The sequence below is a fragment of the Rissa tridactyla genome, chromosome 13 (genome assembly GCF_028500815.1).
Source record: "Rissa tridactyla isolate bRisTri1 chromosome 13, bRisTri1.patW.cur.20221130, whole genome shotgun sequence".
Classification (NCBI taxonomy): Eukaryota; Metazoa; Chordata; class Aves; order Charadriiformes; family Laridae; genus Rissa; species Rissa tridactyla.
In genome coordinates this window covers 7966779-7988669 of record NC_071478.1, presented here as the reverse complement: position 1 = coordinate 7988669, position 21891 = coordinate 7966779, and the positions used below count along the sequence as shown (strand labels likewise).

The 21891-nt window shown below is 38.3% G+C and overlaps 1 protein-coding gene across 1 annotated transcript in view; it reads left to right on the top strand.

The window, feature by feature from the left end:
- The first annotated feature begins 10362 nt into the window (after positions 1-10362).
- Positions 10363-21891, top strand: part of TMEM132D (transmembrane protein 132D) — a 261683-nt gene continuing 250154 nt past the window's right edge. Inside the window, exon 1 of the mRNA XM_054219706.1 lies at positions 10363-10441. Within this exon, the coding sequence (XP_054075681.1) occupies positions 10363-10441 (79 nt within the window). The remainder of the gene's footprint in view (positions 10442-21891) is intronic.

Here is a 21891-nt window from a genome sequence, read left to right as displayed (position 1 = left end):
AGGTGAGGCCCTCAGAACCTTTGCAATGGAGGATTGTCTGGAGAACAGCTATTGTACGGCAGCAAAGGGAAGGCTGTTATATCCAGAACCAGGGCCTGTGCATATCAAAAAGCACAAATCAATTAAACTTCAGGCAGCTTCTATCAGTAATGGCTGACCTTGCTGGAACGAAGGTGACAGCATTCAGTTTAGTACTCCCCAAAAATATAGTGAACTTAAAATAGTATTCAGAATGATGGCACTTCATGAAAGTTTCACTCTGCACTTAGTTACTGTGTTGACCTTGAGCCTAGGTGTCCCTTACTGATCTCGTACAGGTTGATACAGCATAGGTAATGGTTACACTATCGTTCTGGGTAGCTGCAGCTTAATATTCCAAACTGAAAAACTTCCTCAAGTTTTGGTGGCTAAAGTAGTCATGGACATCTTTCAATGTTATGAGAATATGAGCAAAATGTTGTGGGGGATTTTATTTTTTGTTGGTTGTTTTTTTTTGGTAGTTCACACTACAGCAAATGCTATAGTTCTCAAGCCTCTATGTGTATAAGTGTATGAATAACACCATGGGTGACAGCTCAAATCATGAAAACACGAGCTATGTGGAGGAAGGGAATTTGCAGATTCAAGTGTACGGTAGAATTAACATTGTTCAGCCCAATGAAAGAATAGTCAGTGTTTGTCCTGCGTTTTTTCTAATGCATTTTAGCTGGATGGCAGCTGTGGGAAGACCTCTAACTACAGAACAACATATTTCCAATAAAATATCTGTTGACTGATGTTTAATTGATTATTTGGAAACTTTTTGTTTATATATGAAAGATTTTTCTTTGGGAAAGACTTTTTTCCTATGTGATTTTTGTCATGGGGAATAATAAAACCAAACTATTTTGGAAGATAGAGTATCAAGCTAACTCACTGATTTTCTGGTTTGTGCTTTTAAAATTGGCTTGACATTAGTCTGTTGTCTGGTGTTTCAAGAAAATGACAGTTTAAGTGCTTCCTTTGCCTATTCTCTACCAGCCAGCCTCCATGGCAAGACTGTTTCTCCTATGATACACTAGAGTGCAGTATCAACTCAGTTCAATGTATTTAAAAGTTTACATTCCATTTTCCCAGTAGAAACTGAAAGAGAAAACCAAACTTTCACTTCCCCCATATGGGTTTTTGTAGGCTTTTACAGTTGCTGTGCAGCTTTTATTCAGAAAGCAAATGTAACAGCCAGCAAACTTGTGCCACCTCTGGGGGTTGGGGACTGCTAATTAGAACAACAGTGTAGTCAGACCGCGCGCCAGCAACTCCCTTCAGGTGGAATTTTAAGCATCATAAGGTAGTTCCTGGTAAACCTGGTTTAGGATCAAGCCATTAAAAAAAAAAAAATAAATCAAACTCTTTGTTAATCTCCTAAACCATCTTATTCTCTCCCTTTTACTTTTTCTTTCAATTTTGCTACTGGAAATTCATTGCAGGTTCTAATCCCTCAGCTTTCCAATTTTGCATGTAACTTTGTATCTCTTTAATAGAATTTTATTTTTAAAGTTGTTTTTTTTGTCACGTGTTTATAGAGTTAGTGTAATTTTCCCTTCCCAATTTCCTTCTCCAGCAGCTCCAACTGCAAGGACAGCCAATGTTTATAGTGAGAAGGTTAAAATATTCTAGATATCTTCGGTTGCTTCCTCCCATTTACTGACTCTGCAGTTTCAATATGAAATCTACTATAATGTGGAAGCTGTTTCCAATATACTATAAGGGCTTCCTACCATATGGTCTCCCATCTGTGAAAAGAATGAGGGTTTTGGAAAAACATGCAAAAATTTCAGTGTGTGACTGCAGTTGAACTGTGTGCAATATCTGTCTGCTCTAAAGAAGTCTTGAAAAGTAAATATGTGTATTATACATGTCACTAATTCTTCTACCTCCTGTTTATTCCACATCGCTGATCAAGCATTTTCTATGCAAAAAAATAATGGTTATGAAGCCTGGAGAATTAGTGAAACTGGATACATCTCAAGAACTGGAATTCAGTAAACATTTTATAGTCACTTTGATTGAAGTGGCTTTTAGGCCTACAGTGATGACTGACGCTTTAGTGAGGGTAAACCTTTGCTAAAGATGAACCACAACAATATGTTAAACTTAAATAACTTCTTTAAGATTTTCTGCAAAAGGGACCTGCCTTGGTTACGTCTGACATTTCTAATCTAAGTGAGGCTAGAGCAGACAGGGGTATGGAGGTCTGTGCAATGTATCTGAAACACTTCCCTCCCCAAACAAGCAAACAAACCAAAAAAAAAAAAAACAGAAGGGGAAAAGAGGAACTGTTTAATTTTAAGTGTCTTTATGGAAATTACCTTTAAATCTTACAAGTTTCTGCATTACAAAGGGGTTTTTTTCCTCTTGATGTATTTGTTATTCCTATCTCTTACTGTACTAAAAGAAATTAGCAAAATTAGATTTGGTGTTAAAAGGTATACTTTCTTATACACTGGGTTTGAATTCGGCTCCACGTAACTACTCATTTTGCTACACTTACTTTAATCTTCCATTCATAAATAGTTTATAAAGAGACAATAAATTATTAAACTCTAATAGTGTTACAATGTGGATATAATACTAAAAATTGTAATAAGCACTCCAGTGCTGGGTATTACCTATAAGCAGATAACAGAACCCATCATACATAACAATGGTTTATCTTTCATTAAAAATCTATTAGACTTACACTTTATAGATGTACCTTTAATATACAGTGTGATCTAACATATGTAGAGTTCAGTATGCAGACTAAAATATCTCAGAAAAACCTTGCCAATATTTTGGGCAACAACAATTTTTCAATAGCCAATACAGATATAGGAAGAAAAACAGAAAAATATTTTCTGTGTCCTTCAAAACCGCATTTGCTTAGCTAATTTAAGTAATCCCATTCTTTTTGAAACCATATTAAGCAATATGATCAGTAAGTGTGCTTTAAGGGACTGTACTCACTCTATTATTTGACATCTATAAATAGAAAACGAACTGGAAGTAGAACTTTTTGTTCTAATGCCTTTGTTTTGCTGTTTCCTTGTCTTTACACTTCTGTCATTTATTTCAGCAGATGCCAATTATTGTTTAATTTTAGAGGAGAAAATATGTTGCACCTCCTATAATGAGTCTTAGGTGTTGTATCAAGACTCAAAGACTAAACATAGCACTAGGGGTCACTAGCGCTCCATCATTAACAAGCATCTGGTGAAAACCATGGTTGATTTTTGTCATAGCAACAAGCCTATTTTGCTATGAAGTTTAGTAATATTTGTACTGCCAAACAGACAACTGTTTTAAGGTCTAATGTACACTAGTAGACACCATATGTGTTTACAAAGATATGTTTGTGAAAGATCACAAACTATTCAGAGCTGCTATTCTTTGCGTATTTGGGTTTCTAATTCCTTCCAAATTCTTGGGCTGTATTGTGTTTCCTTGTGTATTTCATATTAACCTACAGTCAGCCTATAAATTACTATACCCATATTTCACTGGGTTTTGGGAAGCTACCTACCTTTAAAATCTAACTCACAGTAATCAGTATGTGGCACTAATAAATGCTGTACCTGAGAGGTACAGTTTTGCAGGACTGGGCTCCTTGACTCTAAGAGGTATCGGGAACAGAACATGAACTGGTTCTGAAAAAAGACTTATAATCACTGCAGATCTGGCCCCTACTCACAGTACTGTGTTACAAAAATACAATTACTGTATTTAATGACTCTTTTACTAAAACTTGTCAGTCAATTAAGCATAAAAGCTGCATTTTTAAAATCCTGTTGATAAAATTGCTCTATTTCCAGTATTTTTTCCATTAAAATTGAAGATCTATGTGATGAATAAAAAAGCCTCTGTAGATAATAAAAAATCATTATCTATAGTAGCTTACTAATTAAATATGGAAAAAGTCTTTGGATGGAATTCAGCAGAAAAGATGAAATTTTTTTTTTTTGTATTCACCACATGCCACACTTGTTCTGATTAGAAGTTTTTTATTCAGTCTATATGAAGAGAAGGACATTTATCTAAAGCAGTGATTCTGTTTCATATTGAAAACACTAAGTTTTTCAGGGATAAAGCTGAGTCCTTTTCTTTCTCAAAACAGCACTAGCATATAGTAAAGGTCAGAAGCCCTTGGGTGCAGAGTCGGCAGTGAGAGTTGTTTGCGTGTAATGGTTCTGCATGTAAGGTGCAGCTGGGCTGTGGAGATCCTTTTCTTGTGAACCAAGATGTTATGTCCAAAGTTAATGTGCGTTCGGAGTTGTTGAAGGGTTCTAAATACATAGAGACCACCTGTGGCTCAGTGTATGGAAGGTTGACAGAGCATTTAAGGGAATTATTATGGAATTATTATGCATTCTGGCCTTATTCTTACATTCTTCCCTATGCATCTACTTTTGGCAACTATAGGAGATAGTATAGCAGGCTACAGAGACCTTTGATCTGCCCTATTCCTCTGTTCATTTTCATTTGATATAAACAAAGATATTAAAAAAAGGAAGCTGGCAGTGCCTGCAGGGAAATGTTTTCATCGCCTCCATAGTAACTTTAAATGGGCTTTGTCCTCTTTGCTTGTAAGGCATCATGTCAACTTGTCTCTAGTTACATCTCAGGACAGTCATAGTAACGTTCTCTGTTCTGTTATTTCATGTTATCTGCTCCTAAACACCATTGTCAGTTTCTTAATTATATCACTGAGAATGTCATCAGATTTCAGACTGGACACTGTCACGTGTTAACACTTATACACATTCCAGCCATTTAGATCACCTGTTGTAACTTGGCAAGTTCTGGTACTAATACACAGCATTTCACTGCTGTGGAGGCTTGAGTTCAACCCAACAAGGAAGAAGGAATTTGATTTGTACCTGTGCATTTTCTCACTATATATATTTCTTCCTATAGTGATTTTTTTTTTCCTGATGTGCACATCTACTGGTTAGTTTATTTATTGAGCTTTTATTCAAGCTGGCCTCTGCATCTTACAAGATTTGGTCCTTGTAAATCAGTGCACTTTATTGTACTGTGAGTACAGTAACTTACAGCCAAAGCAGCTTTTAAAATCCTACCATCAGATGAAGCAGGTTAATATATTAGTTCATTAATTCAAATAAAAAAGCCCTCTTAGATACACTTTTTGTCTACTACAGTGCTGCTGATTTGACTGATAACAGCCTAGCTGTATTGCGATAAGGTTCTTTGTCATTTTTAGAACTCATTTGGAACTAAGCTATTCCTGAGTTTTCATTGGAAACAAGTAAAGGAGAGTGAAAACTCTGACTGACATCACCTACTTTTTCAGCTATTGTGAACTGACAGCAAGCCCAGCAACATAAAGTAGCCTGATAGAAATACTATTCACCACTAAGGTTAGCGTTTGATCGTTGAAGAGATAGGCACTCTAAGGGGTATTGCCATGGACAGTAGACCTACAAACTGTCAAATAGATTTTTATTTCCACCTGGTAAGGATTTCGAACTGAATCTGCTTTTCTCATACAACTGAAGCATTATAAGCAAACCAAGTGATTTTATTTTTTATTTTCATATGTGGTACAGATAGGAACAGATAAGAATTAGTTTTAAACAAATTAACAAAGATTTAACGCTTCATCCTCTTGTCACTAAAACAAAAATCTAAGTGCTGGTTAATGTCAAAAGAGAGTAAGATCCAGAAATTAAAATGAAATTGAAGAGCGTGACTCAGTTTGGTCTTTGCAGCGTCTCCCATTATCGTCTTCTGTTTTTCACATTATTTATGTGGGAGCATCACAAAAAGACTTCAGCTGCTGACTGTGACTCAGCTGGCCAAGATGTAGTGTACACATGCGATAGAAAGAAATCCCTTCCCCAAAGACTCTGCATTACCCAAATAGAGAGAAAAGACTGCAGATAGATGTGATGAAGAAATGAGCGATAGAAACATAAAACAACAGTGGAACAACTTATGTTTTGCCTTGTGAATGACAGTCACAGTACACCTGCTGCTTCATGACTACTAAATGCTTTGAAGACAACACATTAAATTGTATAAAATTGCTGTGAGGTCAAACTGATCATGTTGATATCTTTTTATCTTCTGAATCTATGATTCTAATTGTGCCTTATTTTGGATGTTGTGCAGTAACAAACACAGATAATGCATTTCAATGCCTTCTGTGCAATCTTCAAGCAATGTGGGGGGGGAAAAAATGGGGGTAAAAATCAGTAGTAAAGTAAGCACTGCCAGGATTTTTCTCTCAGAGTTTAACGGAAAGTGAAAAATCTGTTTGGAGAAAAATGTATAACTGCTTAGTTTAAAAGACTCAAAACGCCCTGCTATTCCAGGTCTGTGGTCAGTGGAGAAAACTGTTAGAATGCAATTGGCTTTTGAAATTAATTGTTTGCTTTCAGATCACTGGACCCGTTCTGTATTTCCACATGTTTACATGTATATTTGTATATATATGAGTGTGGCAGAGAACTAGGCAGAGGAACATTTTTGCTGGTCTACCTGGCTACAGTCTTTTCTCTAGGCTGCTGTTCTTTGCTGTGTCAATAGGGCTTCTCCCGCACTTACACTTCTAGCCTGTGCTAGGCTAGAATGAGGGAACGTTACTGTCTCAAAAAAATCCCACAACCTCAAACAAAAATGTGAATTGATAAACTGATTAGAATAATTAGCAATTTTAATTACATAAAGCAGATTATATATATATAATCAGTTGATATATCACATTGAAGATGAAACAAGAAGTCTCAGGGTAATGATGGATTTTATCATTAACTTGTTGGATGCAGATTGATCAGTTTACTGCCTTTACAGTTAGCCATAGGTTGTGGGGATGCAGGTCTCTCCGTTCTCTCTTGTGTTTTCCTAAAGCCAGTTCTTCCTTCACAATTAGTTGTGCTAATTACCCAGAAAAGATTAGGCATACTTGCCAAAATAACATATTGCTAATAAACAGGAAGATGTTTTCTCATTACTGAGTAGTATGAGTTGATGTAATTTTCCGTGAGTGGTGTCTAGGAAGGGTTTTCATCACAAAAGGGTTAGCTGGCCAGGCTAGAGTTTGGAGAGCATAAGTGTTGTCACCTGCACTCATAGGAAGAAACTAGAATTGGGACACCCACTCTGCAGAGTGAAATTTGGCAAGTGGCCTTACCTTCAGCTGTCACTTCAGTAAAATACCCACCAATGCAAAAGGAAGATTATTCTGTGCAGGGCATCCCTAGGAAATGAGTACGCTTACTCATGGTTGAAGGGACTGGAGGCAGCAGTATATTCCCGAGTCAGCTTTGTGAAGGCTTGAGACCCAAAGGTGCTTCATGGGGACGATGGGATAGTGGAAGAGGAGATGTTGAGAAAATATTGTGTGTCCGTTACAACCTACTAAAAGTGAAATGTCTGCAGAGTGCTTTAGAGTGAAAAGGGTATTGATGCATAAAATTTAATAATTAGTTAGTGACCTTTCAGAGTGACTTTTAAAAACATTAAGGAAAAAATAGCAGTCTAGCTAAATTTTTTTTTTCTTTCACAAGACCAAATTTGGAAATTAATCTGTTTGGTGAGTAGCACCATTTTGGACCTGGATAAAGGATCCTAGGTTCTCTATTTTCCATATTTTTGCTGGAAAATTAAATAAGTGCTTCCAAGTCTGCTGTTTCAGTAGCATTGTCGCAAAATACGAAAAGAAGGAAAAGAAGCTATCTTGCGAATGTAATATGACCGGCATTAAAACTCCCTCTCACTCTGCAATTCTGTTACTGCTTTTGCCATTCTATCTTTTGGTCTAGTTACTCAATGACTGGAAGGCAGTAAAACTGTCTGTACAAAACATCTCCAAATGTTGGGCAAAATAACAAAAAGCAAAAGCCAAGCACTGGTGTTAGAGTCAGAAACTGTAAAAGTAAAGAGAAGAGAATCAGAATCTGGGCTTTGGTGTTTTGTTTTTTTTTTTTGTTGTTGTTGTTTCAGTAAATGATTTCTTATTTTCGTAAAGAAAAATTGGTAACAAACCCCCTCACACCTCTATCTGGAGAGAAAGTTCTTCCTCTGCACTTTTCATACTTTTGGTAGACTATATCCATCAGAATACTGATTAACTGGTATGTTATGCTGGCATGCTTCACCCTGCTACTGAACGCAGCTGGGCATTGACTTCGTCCTCCAGATGATGATTGTTTTATCTTGGATAGAGAGTATTATTTGATAATAACTCTCCTGTGTTGGGCAACATTGTAAGTTTTTGGTCACAATATACTATATATCATGATAATAACAATTTTTTATCTTCTTTCAGATAGTGGATGTTCTGAGATGGTATGTTTATGTTTCAGACATAATGCCACTTCTAGAAGTATGCTTTATTTCGGGTCTTGGGAACCTCTCTGGGATTGGTAATACTTCTAAAGCTGACGTGAATGTCTAAAATGAATTCACAACATCACACAAAATACAGCATTTTCTCATTGCATGGTTGATCATGTATTTCTCAGTGTTGGCAAACACAGTGTACTGTTTCAAAGTTTATTTTGATAGACCTGTTTTAAAGCTTCAGCACTGTGGATGTTAGTATAAGAACAATGTTTTTATTGCTTCCAAATATGTATCTTGTGAAGGAACAAAGTGGCTGTGAGTTCTTGCCAAGGATAATATAAATCACATTATTAAGCTTGACCAAAGGTTTGGGTTAGCAGAATGGTTTTCGCATTGATACCTTCTGTAATGGAAACCTAACGTCGGTTATTTTTCCCCAGCACTTTTGAACACTATTTAGACCAAACGTAGGCATTTTTCCTGCTGCTCTTGCAATATGTACGAAGTATTTTACTACACCGTCTTCGCATTACTTCCCCGTTACGGCTGCACCACCCTCCGCTGAGCTCACGCCTGTTTCAGGGACTTAGGGAGAGCTGAATGCGCGATCGATTTGGACGAAGGAAGCAGCCAAAACCTCGCCACGTGCAGCAGTGTACACATGCCAACGCGCCGCGCTCTGTCGCTTCTGGCAGCCGGAGGGATGTGGTTTGTTTGGGTGCTGGGAGAAGCCCAGGCTTGTGACTGCCCCAGGGCACGGCCGGCTGCGGCTCTGCCCTGCGCGCCGCGGCCGCTGGGCTTCGGGAGCGCCGCCGGCGCGGCACAGCGGCATGTGTCTCCGCGGGGCCGGCCCTGCGAGCAGGCTTCGGGGGAGCCCGGCTGAGACAGCCGGGCAGGGAACCGCCGCGTCCTCCCCAGGACTGACGCCGCCAGGGATGCCCCGCTCTGCCCGTACCAACGGAGCCACCGCTGCCCCTCCGCCGGCGGGCGGTGGCGGTGCTCGTCTCCCCTGGCCAAGGGGGCTGGGCCGGGCCGCCCCGCCCCGCTCCGCGCCCCGCTGCCCGGGGATTGGGGCTGCCGGGCTGCCTGGTGCGAGGCGGGGCTTGGGTCGTGTGCTTATTTATTTATTTGTTTCCCTCCTCTTTTTGTTATTTTTTTCGCGACACCTCGCGGTTTAAATCTCTGTCTCTCTGTAAACAGCAACGGCGGTAGGCGTAGGATGGGCCGCGGCCGGAGGAGGCGGGCGGGCGGGAGGGCCGGGGCCGGCGCCCCGGTTCGCTTTCCAACCGAGCAGCGTCCGCAGGGGCGGCAGATCCCCGCCGGTCGCGGCCGCTGCGCCCGCTGGCCCCGAGAGCAGTAAGCACATCTGTGGCAATGACCTTCTGGAGGGAGCCGAGCTTGCCCCCTCTCTCTCTTGCAGAAAGTCAAACAAGTCAATGAGGAAATTGAGAACTTAAAAAAAGAGAGAGAGCGCAACAGCAACCCCCCTGTCTCCGTGTCTGGATGATTTCTGGGCTGATCAGCATCACCTAAAGGAAAACTTTGGTGACGCCCGGGGAGCAGACGTGCTTTTCCACCGGGACGCGTGGCTTTGTGAGGCGCAGCCCGGCGGCGGGCAGGAGCGGTCAGGCGCGGGCAGGCGAACCTGCGTCCGCGGAGGCGGAGGGTGCGCGGCGCGGAGCCTCACAGCCCCTGCCTAGCGCGCCTGACCCCGGGGCGCGGGAGTGTTCTGGGGTAGGGGGCTGTTTGCCTGCCTTAGGTAGCTGAGGCTTGGGACTGAGATTTTAACCAGAACTGTTTCCTATCTATTTGTTTATTGAGAGGATAGGGTTCTTCTTTCACAGCATCATCTGCTTTGAAGAAAGGAAGGAGGAAAGGGGAGGGTTAAAGCTGGAGAAGTAAGTCCTCTTTCCGAAGGAAATGCTTTTTGTGCTCTCCAGATGACCTTTTCTGAAATGTAGCCTCTCCAGTTGACCGATTTTTATTTTGACTACAAAGTGTATGAAACTGAGCCCTAACTTCTCCACAAACCCTAGGATGTGCACTTCTGGGATTAGCAATATGGGGCATCTGTTGTCACCTCTCCTCTTGAGCCTGGCAGCAGTTTTTTCCAAAGGTAAGGCTCAGTCTCTTCTGTCTGTTTCACTGCATCTTGTTTATTTCTCATACACAGCCTCTGTAATGCCTTGACTGTTGATACCCACAATTCACGACTCAAGGACTTGGGGGGAGTCATGTGCTAGTCAAAACCAAAGATATCATGATAGGAAATCCTGAGTGGCAGGAGTTTTTCTTGGTCGATTATGACAAACAGCCTACCCATTTACTAAAGCATTTGTTACTGCCTATTGTACTTTTGATCATGTAGTAGATGCTAGTGACGAGCATAGGTGGCAACTCAGTTTTGGATTGCGAAGGCTTTGTTATCTGTAAATTTGAAATCCTCAGAGGTACAAGCTATTGAGGTTAGTTGCCCCACCATTATCTTCTAAGTAATTTTTCAAATTAAAAATCCTGTATCTCTGACTGGCTGGCAATGTTTTACTGACCACAGAAATACATGTTTGCTGAATTGTTTAAAAGCTTAGATGAGAGCCTGAACCAGGTGTCAGATGTTCTGCATGCTGAGTGGTGTTTGAATGTCCTGACAGTGTGACTTCAGGCGACTCAGTGATACCTTCCTGTTTCCCTTGAGTGTATTTACAGCAAGAATCAGAAAACCAGAATACAGACAATGCACATGTTTTTGTGTGCATTTAAATCCTCCTTTGAACTTAAAGTTTACATCAATGGCATCAGCCAAAAGGTGAATGTATTTTTGCAATTCTTAATTTAGATTATTGTGAGCATTCCAGTGGAAGACAAATTAGGAGAAATACACATTTCTACTGAGAAGACGTTGTGCATCAACAGCTATATTTTGGCAGGCAAACAAAATTGAAGTTCACACGTGGTTAGTCTTTGGAGAGGAATAATAGCGTATGCATTCAATCTAGATTTTGCAAACATACTGATAAAGAGTTCTGCTTATAAACGTCACTGTTTAAAAAAAGGTATTAGTTATTCTTAACACCTCTTTACACTTCCAGATATCAACACTTTTCTTCTTTCTTAACTGAGTTATTTTTACTAATTACTTTGTATCCAGAGCTGAATTTTACTGGCAGAAGGTAAAATATACAGCTGTGTATTTCTGTGGTGGTTCTCTGTATCAAATTCACTTCTCCTTTTTCCTTAGAACAGGTTAAGAAAGAAAGGAACAAAATTATAAATCTCCTCAAATGTTACCTAAATGCAGTGCCTACCTAAGTACAGTTTTAAAGTTGCGATTGGAAATGCATTAGCAGCAGGGATGGGAAGTCTAAGTCTTTTCAAAAGATTTCTTCATTCACATTGCACACCAGTAGCTTTTGATTTCTCAGCTAGGTTGTAAATTATTATTTTATTATAAGAAATATCAGTACTTTGGATGGGCTAATAATGCAGTAAGAATATTAACTTTTTCATCTCCTATTTTTTGATGTGTTTCAGTGTGCAGCCTTAACACTGCATTAACATAGTGTTTGACTGAGATTGCAGCTTATTCCAAGACTGGAGTATAAGTGGCATTTCAGTCCTACAGAGTACAGTGTTTGTTTTGTTGCCAGCTCAGCAATTATAACATTCATATATGATTTTATTCTGAAATGTTACTTACACTTCCTTGAAAGGCAGAAAAATTGGACTTGGAAGGGAGGTCTCAGGTGGGGAAAAAAATGCCTTAAAAACTGATGAGTGAGATTTTTCTATGTATTGTGATTGTGAAGTCTCATTAAATCTGGTATGTTTTGAAACTAGATACACAAGATCCCATTAGAATTACTAGTATTGTCTGTGCTATTTATTTTGCACTTCAGATATCCAATATACCACTACATGATTGCTGGGACTCTTTGCTCTTTAGTAATAAAGATATCTATCTTTAATGTACCTGTCTATTTCCATACTTGGTAACAGGCTCCATCTGTACTACTGTGCCTTAGTACACTCTGAAAAGTGTTCCAGAGATTTACAGTATAAACTTGACAATGTAAAAGGTCAATTCTCCCCCAGCCCTGTAAGAAGATGAAAACCAAAAAAATAATCAGACTTGATTACGAACTACTACAGTGCCTGTTTCTTTGATGCCTTTCTGTTGCTAATAGAAAAACTCTCTTATTTATGACATGATGACAAAGTTTTCCTAAAGAGATAAAAAATCTTTTAACATGCAACAGCAATCAGCTGTCTATTGTGTATAGGTCTGTTGCTGATTACTCAGAACCATGGCAACGCACCTTTTTATGGCACAGTTTCCAAATCTTTCAGGTAATAATGCTGAAGACTTGAGAATACTATTGTGGTTTTGCTTTGCTTTTATCTTGTAAATGCAGAAAATAGCTCCAGCCTGAGAAATGAAATGTTGTTTTCAATAATGAGCTTTGTGTTCTTACCAGAACAATTTGTGATGATATAATCCATGTATTTTAATACATTGTCGGTCTAATTATATATATGTGTGTGTACATATATATATACATACATAGACTGAGGACAGATATTATAAGGCTATGTAACTGTACTTACGGGGGTAGTTGCATTTCACAGCTTTGTCTTCAACTAGGAGTTTTCTTGAGTCAGTCCTAGGGAGCCAGTGCTTACCCTCAGCCAGTTGAGCATTTTGCTGTTTTCGGTATCAACTATGAAAAAAAATTCTTCAGAAATCTTCAATTAAAAGTAACCAAGCCCAGTCGAATGAAACCATAGACTAATACAATGGGCACAATAACATGGGCATTTTGTTCCCTTGTTTAAGGGGAAAACCTCTTATTAGCTTCACTAGAGTAGAATAAAAACTTCAGTACTTTCCTTGAACACCAGGTTCCATGCTTGGCTTAAGTCTATAACGAACTGAGCACCTCCTGTAAGATGATAAAAAATTTTAGCATGTATATTGTGAGATTAAGATTGAGGAGCCTTTTACATTATGAATTATTGTTGTCAGATAAAAAACCTGATTTAATAAATTTCAAATTTCAGGTCTAAGTTGACAGTAACAAAACAAGTGAATATTTTAGTGACTTTTTCTGCTTGTGTTCTGCTGAGCATTCCGTGTTCTTCTCTGTCATCCTGGGATGAAATCTTCCCGCAAGTCGCTTTCTAGAGTGAGATCTCAGGCCACATAGCTGCTGCTTTGATTTTTGTTTTCTCTCAGTTTTTATAAATGTGGAGGCTTGGCAACTGCATTAGGCATGATTACCTTGTATACCCCTAAGAGTTTTCCTCATAGGCTACAGATGTGGATAGCACATTTGTCGTGATGCCAATCTTCTATTATAGGAAAGTGTGGGTGTGGAAATCTCTCAGAATCCAAACCCCCAAACGTTTAGTTTTGGTTACATTAGAGGAGAGAAGTGTCTGGATATTTGGATTTAAATTGCCCTGTTTTCTTTGGAATTATCCATATTTCTGTATTCTTTGAACCCTTTTGATTTCCATTGACTCTTATATTGCAGATTTTTTTTTTGTCTCGTTATGGATGCTCTATATTTGGCTTTATGCAATTTTACTGATTCCGGGATGATACTTAGTATCAGAATGTGTCATTCTGTCCACAATAATTGCTGAAATACTTCACTCATTATTTCAGTGGGTTATATCTTTGTGAATTGTAGTTGTACAGGAAGCCACTTTAATCTCACTTGTGCATCCACTGGCTTCAGTGGGGGTAGTGGTGTACAAAGAACTACCCAGCTAAGCTTGTTAGTTATATTCCATCTTCCAGAAGGCTGTGGGCCATTTCTGAAGATCTTTATAAGCAGATCTCCCACTGACAATGAAGTGTGCTGTGGACTTAATATAAGTAGAAACATGGAAAATGAAAAGCTGAGGAGTGCAACAACCTGTGTTTCAGCACTACTTACTTAGGAGTTCATTGCTCTGGAACACTAACACTGGTAGTATATTAATAATGGAAAATAGTGCTGTATATGGGACTAAAATTGAAGATTATTATATTTGATTTTAGATATATATTCTTTTTTCCCCCCTCCTTCTTGGTGGTGACTAGATGGGAATTCAGGGTTGAATTTCAGTTCATGTTGACAGATTTTGATTGTGATGATGAAGGACACGTTCTTTTTCTCAGAGTAACAGTGCTGACGTTACTTGTGGACAGACACATCATAGGCATCTGTTGCTCTAGCTGTGCAACTGATATGTACAGAAAATTTACTGCATGCTGTTTTCAGATGACCACTTCTTAGATGAGCATAAAGTACAGGTCTGGTCAGTAGAGTTTTTCTTGTAAGCTTTGCCTATATGCAGGAACACCAAAAGTTTTCTTAAAAACCCAAAAATGAAAGGATATCTTTCTATCTTTCTAGCTTAAGGTTCAAGCTGTTCCCACAAAACCAAAGGTTTTGTACTTTGTCCCATCTGCATTGAACTTCCACTTGTTTGAGACATTATACAACAGAAGAGAAAACTAAGTTGCACTGTTTTGCTCTTACTGTGTTTCTTGCCAGAGTGTGCTTCTGGGAGAAGCCCCATTCTGATTTCTTTCAGCAAAAATAATAAATTCAGACTAAACTAAAAAATTCTACAGCTAGACCCGTGTTTTATTTGTCAGCTGCAATACTGGCTTAATGTGATTTGGTTTCTAATATTTCCCTGTAATGTTCTCATTTTTTACTTCTGTCTCTTCTTTTATTAGTTCCATAGGACTGGCGGGCTCTGTGACACCAACCAATGTTTTAGATATTAATAAAAGCAGCTTTATTGAATAAAGATCAGTTTTATTTAATAAAAGAGAGAATCAAAATATAATCTGATTTTTCATGCTGCATTCGCATTAAATCAACCTCCTGAGGTTGTTGTGGATGCCAAGTCTAGTAGGAGTCTATCATGGGTCCTAGGATACATAAACATGACTCCAGACAGATTGATTGCAGAGAAGCTGAAAAGGCAGCTGAGATTCATTGCAGGTTTGGTTTAGAAAGTGTTACATTAAATTACTTGATTTTCACCACTCTTTGTAATATTGCCTGCTGCATTATTAATGACAGTTCAAAATGAAGTGGATTTTAAATAGTTCAGAGACATTTAGATAACACTAATTATTATGAGCAGATTTAAAGTACATATTTGAGGATGTTGGGCTACTTCACCCTCCTCTGTGGGGAGAAAATTAACTGTAGAATGAGGATTGGCTTCTTCATGTCCTCGATTTCTTCTTTTATTGAATAAACTTAATTCCAGTGTAAGGTGTTAGTCTGATGGCCCCAAAGAGCAAATGGATTGAAAGTCTTCATCCTCAAAAGAGGTACAGCCTACATAGTATCTATGCAAGCTTCCACTTTCTACTTTAGTGGTTTAAACTTGACCTAGAGGATGATACTACTTCCAGCTCTGCAATATAATATAGTATATCCATCTATTGATCCACATTGGGTGTGATCCAGAGCCCATTACAGTCGGTATATTGGGTTTCATTGCCTTTAGTATGCTTTAATTCAGAGTGTAGACAGAGTTTTCTGAAGTGGTGTTTTTCAGCCTGTGGCCCACACACCAGTGGTGATTCATAGAACATCTGAGCAGTGTTGTGAAACCAGTGCCAGAAACCTTATGCATGCAAGCTAGAAAAAAGCAAGGGGAGGAAACAGAAGTAACAAGAATGCTTTCAGAGTGCATCCCAATTTGTGTTTGGTTGTAAACAAAGACCTTTGTGACAATACTGTGTAAGATGGTCTGGATTTCTTTCAAAAAGTTAGGCAGCTCTTGTCCTTAAAAGGGTTTAGAAAAACCACTGTAGTGAGACTAACTGTAGTAATTTAAAGTATTTCTCTGAACTGTTTAGTATTGCCTCAGTACTTAAGACACAATTGCTGATGGTGTGAGTGTTTCTAATCCAATGCAGCATAGGTTCACTTAAATCAACATTGAGTTGAGTTCAGTGAAGCAATGTAGGAGTAGTCTGCCAGTCACTCAACAGCATCTGCACTGTAGGGTCAATTAACTTCCCAAAAGGCTTCTGCTGTACTCACAGAGGATATTTGTTTGCTCTTATACTCTTAGTGTTGGGTTTTTATTTGGTTTTTTGCTTTTTTTTTTTTTTTTTAAATTTAGGCTTCCAGAAAGGTTTCTGGAAGGAGTTTTCTGTGTTGCAGGCAGTTGTCTCCCTGAAAGTTGCTTAGCAAAATGCACACATTTTTCTTTATTGTACAGACCGTGTAGAAATGATTGGTAGTGGATGAATCTACGCTGATGTCACATTTCCCCAAATTTACAAAATAGAAGGCCTCTTCCCTCCTCCTATAGTCACTTCACCTCTTCACAGGCCCATCTAGCTCTGTTTTTAAATTACTTTGCATTGATTTGGTTTGTTTAGTTGTTTTGGTTTTTGTTTGTAAATAAAGACTTTTGTCACAATGGTGTGTAAGATGGTTTGGATAAGGTATTCCAGAAATTTTCTATGGTAATCGTTAGTAATCATTTTCCAGTGTTAATTTATTCAATACCATTTTATACTAATTTGCTTTTCTGCTAATGGTGTCTTTTAATAGCTCCTCTTCTCCCTGGTGGAATGCATTGGGCTTCGTTAGTTTGCAGTTTTGCAGCTGGAGCAAGCAAAATAAAACCACATATAAAAATGACCATGTAGACTCTAAAACATGAGAAGGGGGAAGGATATTGAATAACAAAGATCCTATAAAAAGAGTGAAATAAATCAGTTAGCTAGTTATGTAGAAAAAAGTAGTGGGGCAATAGTAATGAGCGTGCCAAGCAGAAGTGTGGAAAGATATCCACACACTCTTTATTCTTGGTGTATGCAACTTTACAAGATAGACTAAGAAGCAACCGAAGAAGCATCCTCTCTAGCTGCACCAGGATGCTCTACAGCATGTCTTTTGATGTATTTGCTTTCAAGGTAGGCAGACTGTTGAGCAGGCAGCCTGCAGACCTCTTGCTGAGGAACAAGGCAGATGTCCAGATATTCACACAGATGAGGCTGTACATCTTGCAAGCTAAAAAAATCCTCCAAGTCAGAGGGTTTAGTCTCATCTAATGCTAAATTATCTCAAACCTTGAATTTTGTTGGCCCTCAACATCACTTAGTTGCTTTTTATTTATATTTTTAAAAGTGTACTATTTATATTTTTAAAAGTGTACATTTTATGTCCTCAGAATACATTATGTAAATCCATTGTACAAGAGGAGGAATCCAAAGTTGGCAGAGATAACTAGCCAATAGTCTCTCTGAGTATCAATCCAATCCATAATATAAGAAAAGAAACAATACCACTTAGTCTTCAATCCACTTATCAAAGATCCTGGATTAGCACATAATTATATCCTCCATTTTCTACTGAGCCATGGTGACTCATTCCGTTTGTCTTCAAGAAAAGAAAATAGTGATGGTTTGCATGTGCCTGCAATTGAAACATCTGTATTTATCTTTCAGAGTTTTGCATCTCTGTCTTAATATAATCAGTCTTGCCTGGTTAATTTTAATTTGGTAGTACACATTGGGTAGTTAGTTTTCTTGTCTATGGATGGCAAATTCCTACGTTTGACTTCCTACATTGCTCTTAGCGTATTGTCAGGTTTTCCTGGTATGAAGGAGGTCTTGGTGTTGTTTCAGTGGATTGTGTTTTGAGCTACTGTTGAAGGAACATTCAGCTCTGACAAAACTTCCCAGTGTAATAAAAGTGTAAAAACACCATGTATCAGCAGTTACCCTCCTGTCATCTTTAGTACATTTTCAGAAATAAAAATAGGATCTAGTTTGCTCAGGTTCACAAGCCTGTAGCTCTTGAGCTGAAGAAGGGTATCACTATGTGGTCAACAATATGGGACCTGGGGCAGAACTGTGCAATCCTGATTCTGCCCAGCAGAGGAAAGAAGTGCATACACACTCTGTAACTTTATTACCATACTTTGTTACTCTGTAAGCAGCATATGATGAATACTTTTAAAGTTTTGACTAATCTGTCCCATTTATGCTAATTTGCACTGCGTCTATTCTGTTCAGGATCTATTAAACTCAATCATAGGAGTTATGTGTTTTGTTACACATTCAGCTTGCCTACGGAAGTGGGCTCATATGAAAACACTAGAAAAACTTGGTGTACCTTCTGTAGAAGAGAATGGAAAAGGAACATATGCAAAAGGAGTGTCTCATAATCTACTGGTGTGCTAGTGTGCACCCAATATATGACTAATTGAAATCTGTCATCTTCTAGACTGTAGTGGCAAGGCCTCTATTTCCAGATGTCTCTAAAGAGTTTCTTTGTTCCGATTCTTAGAAATCCTGCTGAAATGCCAACTGCTCAGCAATCCTGTAAATCAGGGTGTGAAAAAATGGTGATCCAAAATTTAGTGGACACTTTTCAAATCTTATTTTAGTCTATCTGAGTTGTGATATCCCTCAATGACAAAGAGTAGTTACAACTTCAGTGAATAACAATAAAAGCAATGTATTGCTTTTTAAAGCTTGATATGATGGTCTCCATAGATTTCCTCTCATTTACTCGGTGTTTATCACTTAGGGTTCTCTCATTCTATATCCTTTTCCATATTGTTGGGCAAACAGTTGTAAGGCTATCATGACTTTAGCTGTACTCTGCTCTCTCCTTTGTGGTTGACTGTGTCCCCTGCAGCAGTTGTCTGATAAGAGATGATTTCTTGCATACTGAACACTTGTGCACAGTAGGATTCTGTTATATACTTCTGACTCTTTGACACCATCTGCCCAGTAAAGTGGTTTTAATGGGTTTCCACTGAGCCAGCCTGTACTACAGCCCTGACAGCATGCTCTGTATTTTTAAAAAATAAACAAAATCTCTTCAGAAAAGCCATCCGTGAATACTGGCTTCTCCAACAAAACTGAGGATTGCATACTGTTTGATATTTTGCAAAGGCAGAAATATCTCTATTTGATAGACTTTAAAATAGGAAAATGATTGATAGTTTGGAGTGGTCTTCTAATAGTACTAGTTTATTCTTTTAAATGACCTTATAAAGCATGATTTCCTGTAACATTTTTTAGTCAGGTATTATTATCCTTGTACAGAAATGCAGTCATTTTACCTTGTTGGCATTCTTTTCTTTATGAAAGCTAGAGAATGTAGTGGTTCACGATGGTGATTTAGGACTCAGGGTACCCATTGGCTCTCTGTAACCACTGGAAAATCATTTTAGTTCTCTGCTTTCCCTTTCCCTTTTAAACTGTCATGTCTACTCAGAATACAAGTTGTTCAGAGCAGGACCTGTTTTACTTGCTGTTTATATAGCATCTGCCCCTCTTCTCAGGTGAGAATGTGCGTTTTACCACACAAAAATAATTAATTTCTAGTGGCTGAGTTAAAAACTGGAATGTGGCATTCTGGTTGTTGATTATTGGACAACATGAACAACTTTTAGGCTTGTAAGAATAGAAAAGAAGAGTAGGGTAAGAAGAAAAAATTAAAGATATAATGAAAGTATCTGTGTGATTAAAAATTTCTAAATGCTTAAGTAGATCCCATCCCATGATGTTACAATTGATAAGCTATCTAAACCTTTTCAAACAGCAACGTGATAAATGGAACTTAAAAAGCTGCTTATAAAAAGATGTCATAAAGATGTTTTTATATTTCTTTCTGTTATAATTCATGTTACTAAACTATTAAAGAAAAGATTTTGATTATCTATATAATAACGCAACAAACCACTTGCAATGAAAAAATGTATTTTTGGCAGACAGTACTGATCTTAGAAATACTTCATTCCTTCTCTGCCCCTTCAAGTCTTTGGGGTTTATTTTAAGCTCCTTCATGTTATTAAGTTGCAAACAAAGTGGATAGCAGTGGTGACGGGATAGACTGGTGAAAGAAACTGTTGGCTAGTCTCTTCTGTTATTGATGGGACATGAAAATTGAAACAGTCAAAATAAATGGATTCTTCTAAGCTTCCAAGCTGACTTGATAAGAACGCATAGAGAATCAGACACAATCCTAGTCTTTAAGTTCTTTTTTCTAAATTACATGCAGTTTAAACTCCAGCTGAGATGAAGGTTTCCATCTGAAGCATGGGTCTCTTGTCTCCTCTATGCCCTATACAATACTAGTCCTGGTTTGTAGATCTGTGTAGGGCCAGTAAAAGATACTTGAACTTCAATTTCTAGCTGCCCATTTACTCAAGAATGTTTTTCTTGGGGGGCCTCAGCAACAGTCAATCTTTCATGCTACTATGGCATTTTGAGTGAATAGACCATTAAGCTAAGGCAGCTTTTCAGTATGTTCTGAGATGTGCAATGCCTTCATATAAAAAACCATTCTCAACAGTCATTAGTTTTGAAACCATTTGGGCAATAAAGACATTTAGCATTTTTCACCTGTGGAATATGCACATGGTGGTACTATTTGTAAGAAAATTGGCAAGATCCCTTCTTTGCAACTGAAGAAAGAGACGGTTCCATCCTCATTTAATAAATGATCAACAGCAGAGCTGTGTATATGAAGTTTTCAAATCAAGTGAATCTTTGCTGTTTGCACGTTTCCTGACATTTTCTAGCTATTTTGGTTGAAAGCTTGTGGACCACCTTAGCAATATGCATCCAAGTGCAAGTACCCTTTATGTTCTCATGTTTGCATCCTTGTAGATTTCTTTGGACTTGCTGTCTTTTGAAATCAGCCAGCTTCTCGAGGTCCAGAATTCAGACTGAATTTAATGGATCAAATTTCAGGTTAGAAAAAATACAAAGCAAATATCACTATGAATTCCCTTGAGAATTAAAATGGTATTTCCAAAGTGCTATCCAGCAAGCTGATATTTTGAATGGTATCTCAGTGCTCCTTTCTCTTTGCTTTTGTTAGTGCTTCATTTGTGTAATGGACGAAATGCTAACCAAGGTAAATACCTGAGATCTGTGATCCTTACATAGTTGTTTGCTGCTGCTGTTATCTTTTTTCTCCTTTATCCTATCATAACTTTGTATATTGCTGTAAATGTTCCCTGCTGTTTCTGCTGCAGTAGTTTAAAATACATAGATCAGCATCAGCTGTATCTTTTCTTACCTTTTTATTTAGACTCTTTATCTGAGTAGCAATAGATCAGAGTAATGGTACAATAATCACTGTTGAAGCATTTATTTGTTTATTTTCTTTCTATTTCTATGCAGTCATATGCTTCTTTCATCCTTTCATCTATTCCTATCAGAATTATGCATGCAGTTTGGATCACACCCTGAAAAAAGAGAAATGCTTGTAAGTGGAGAATACTATATATAGCAAACCTTTGTTACGTTATTTATAGTCTTGATGTTTAGAATGTCTTTGTATGCATTATAGGTTCTCACCAAATAATCAAATTGCATCAATAACAGTAAAAAGGATGGTTCATGAAGAGATTCTTTTCAACTGCTCTCTTTACAGCAGCTTCAGAAAAGAACGATTAATTTGGCAGCATATTTGCAGTGCTAACAAATCTGGGCTTTGGCAGTCTAAATCAGGAACAGTGAGTTCAAAACTGAAGATCCCTCATAGAGATGTCCTGATAGTAACGGAC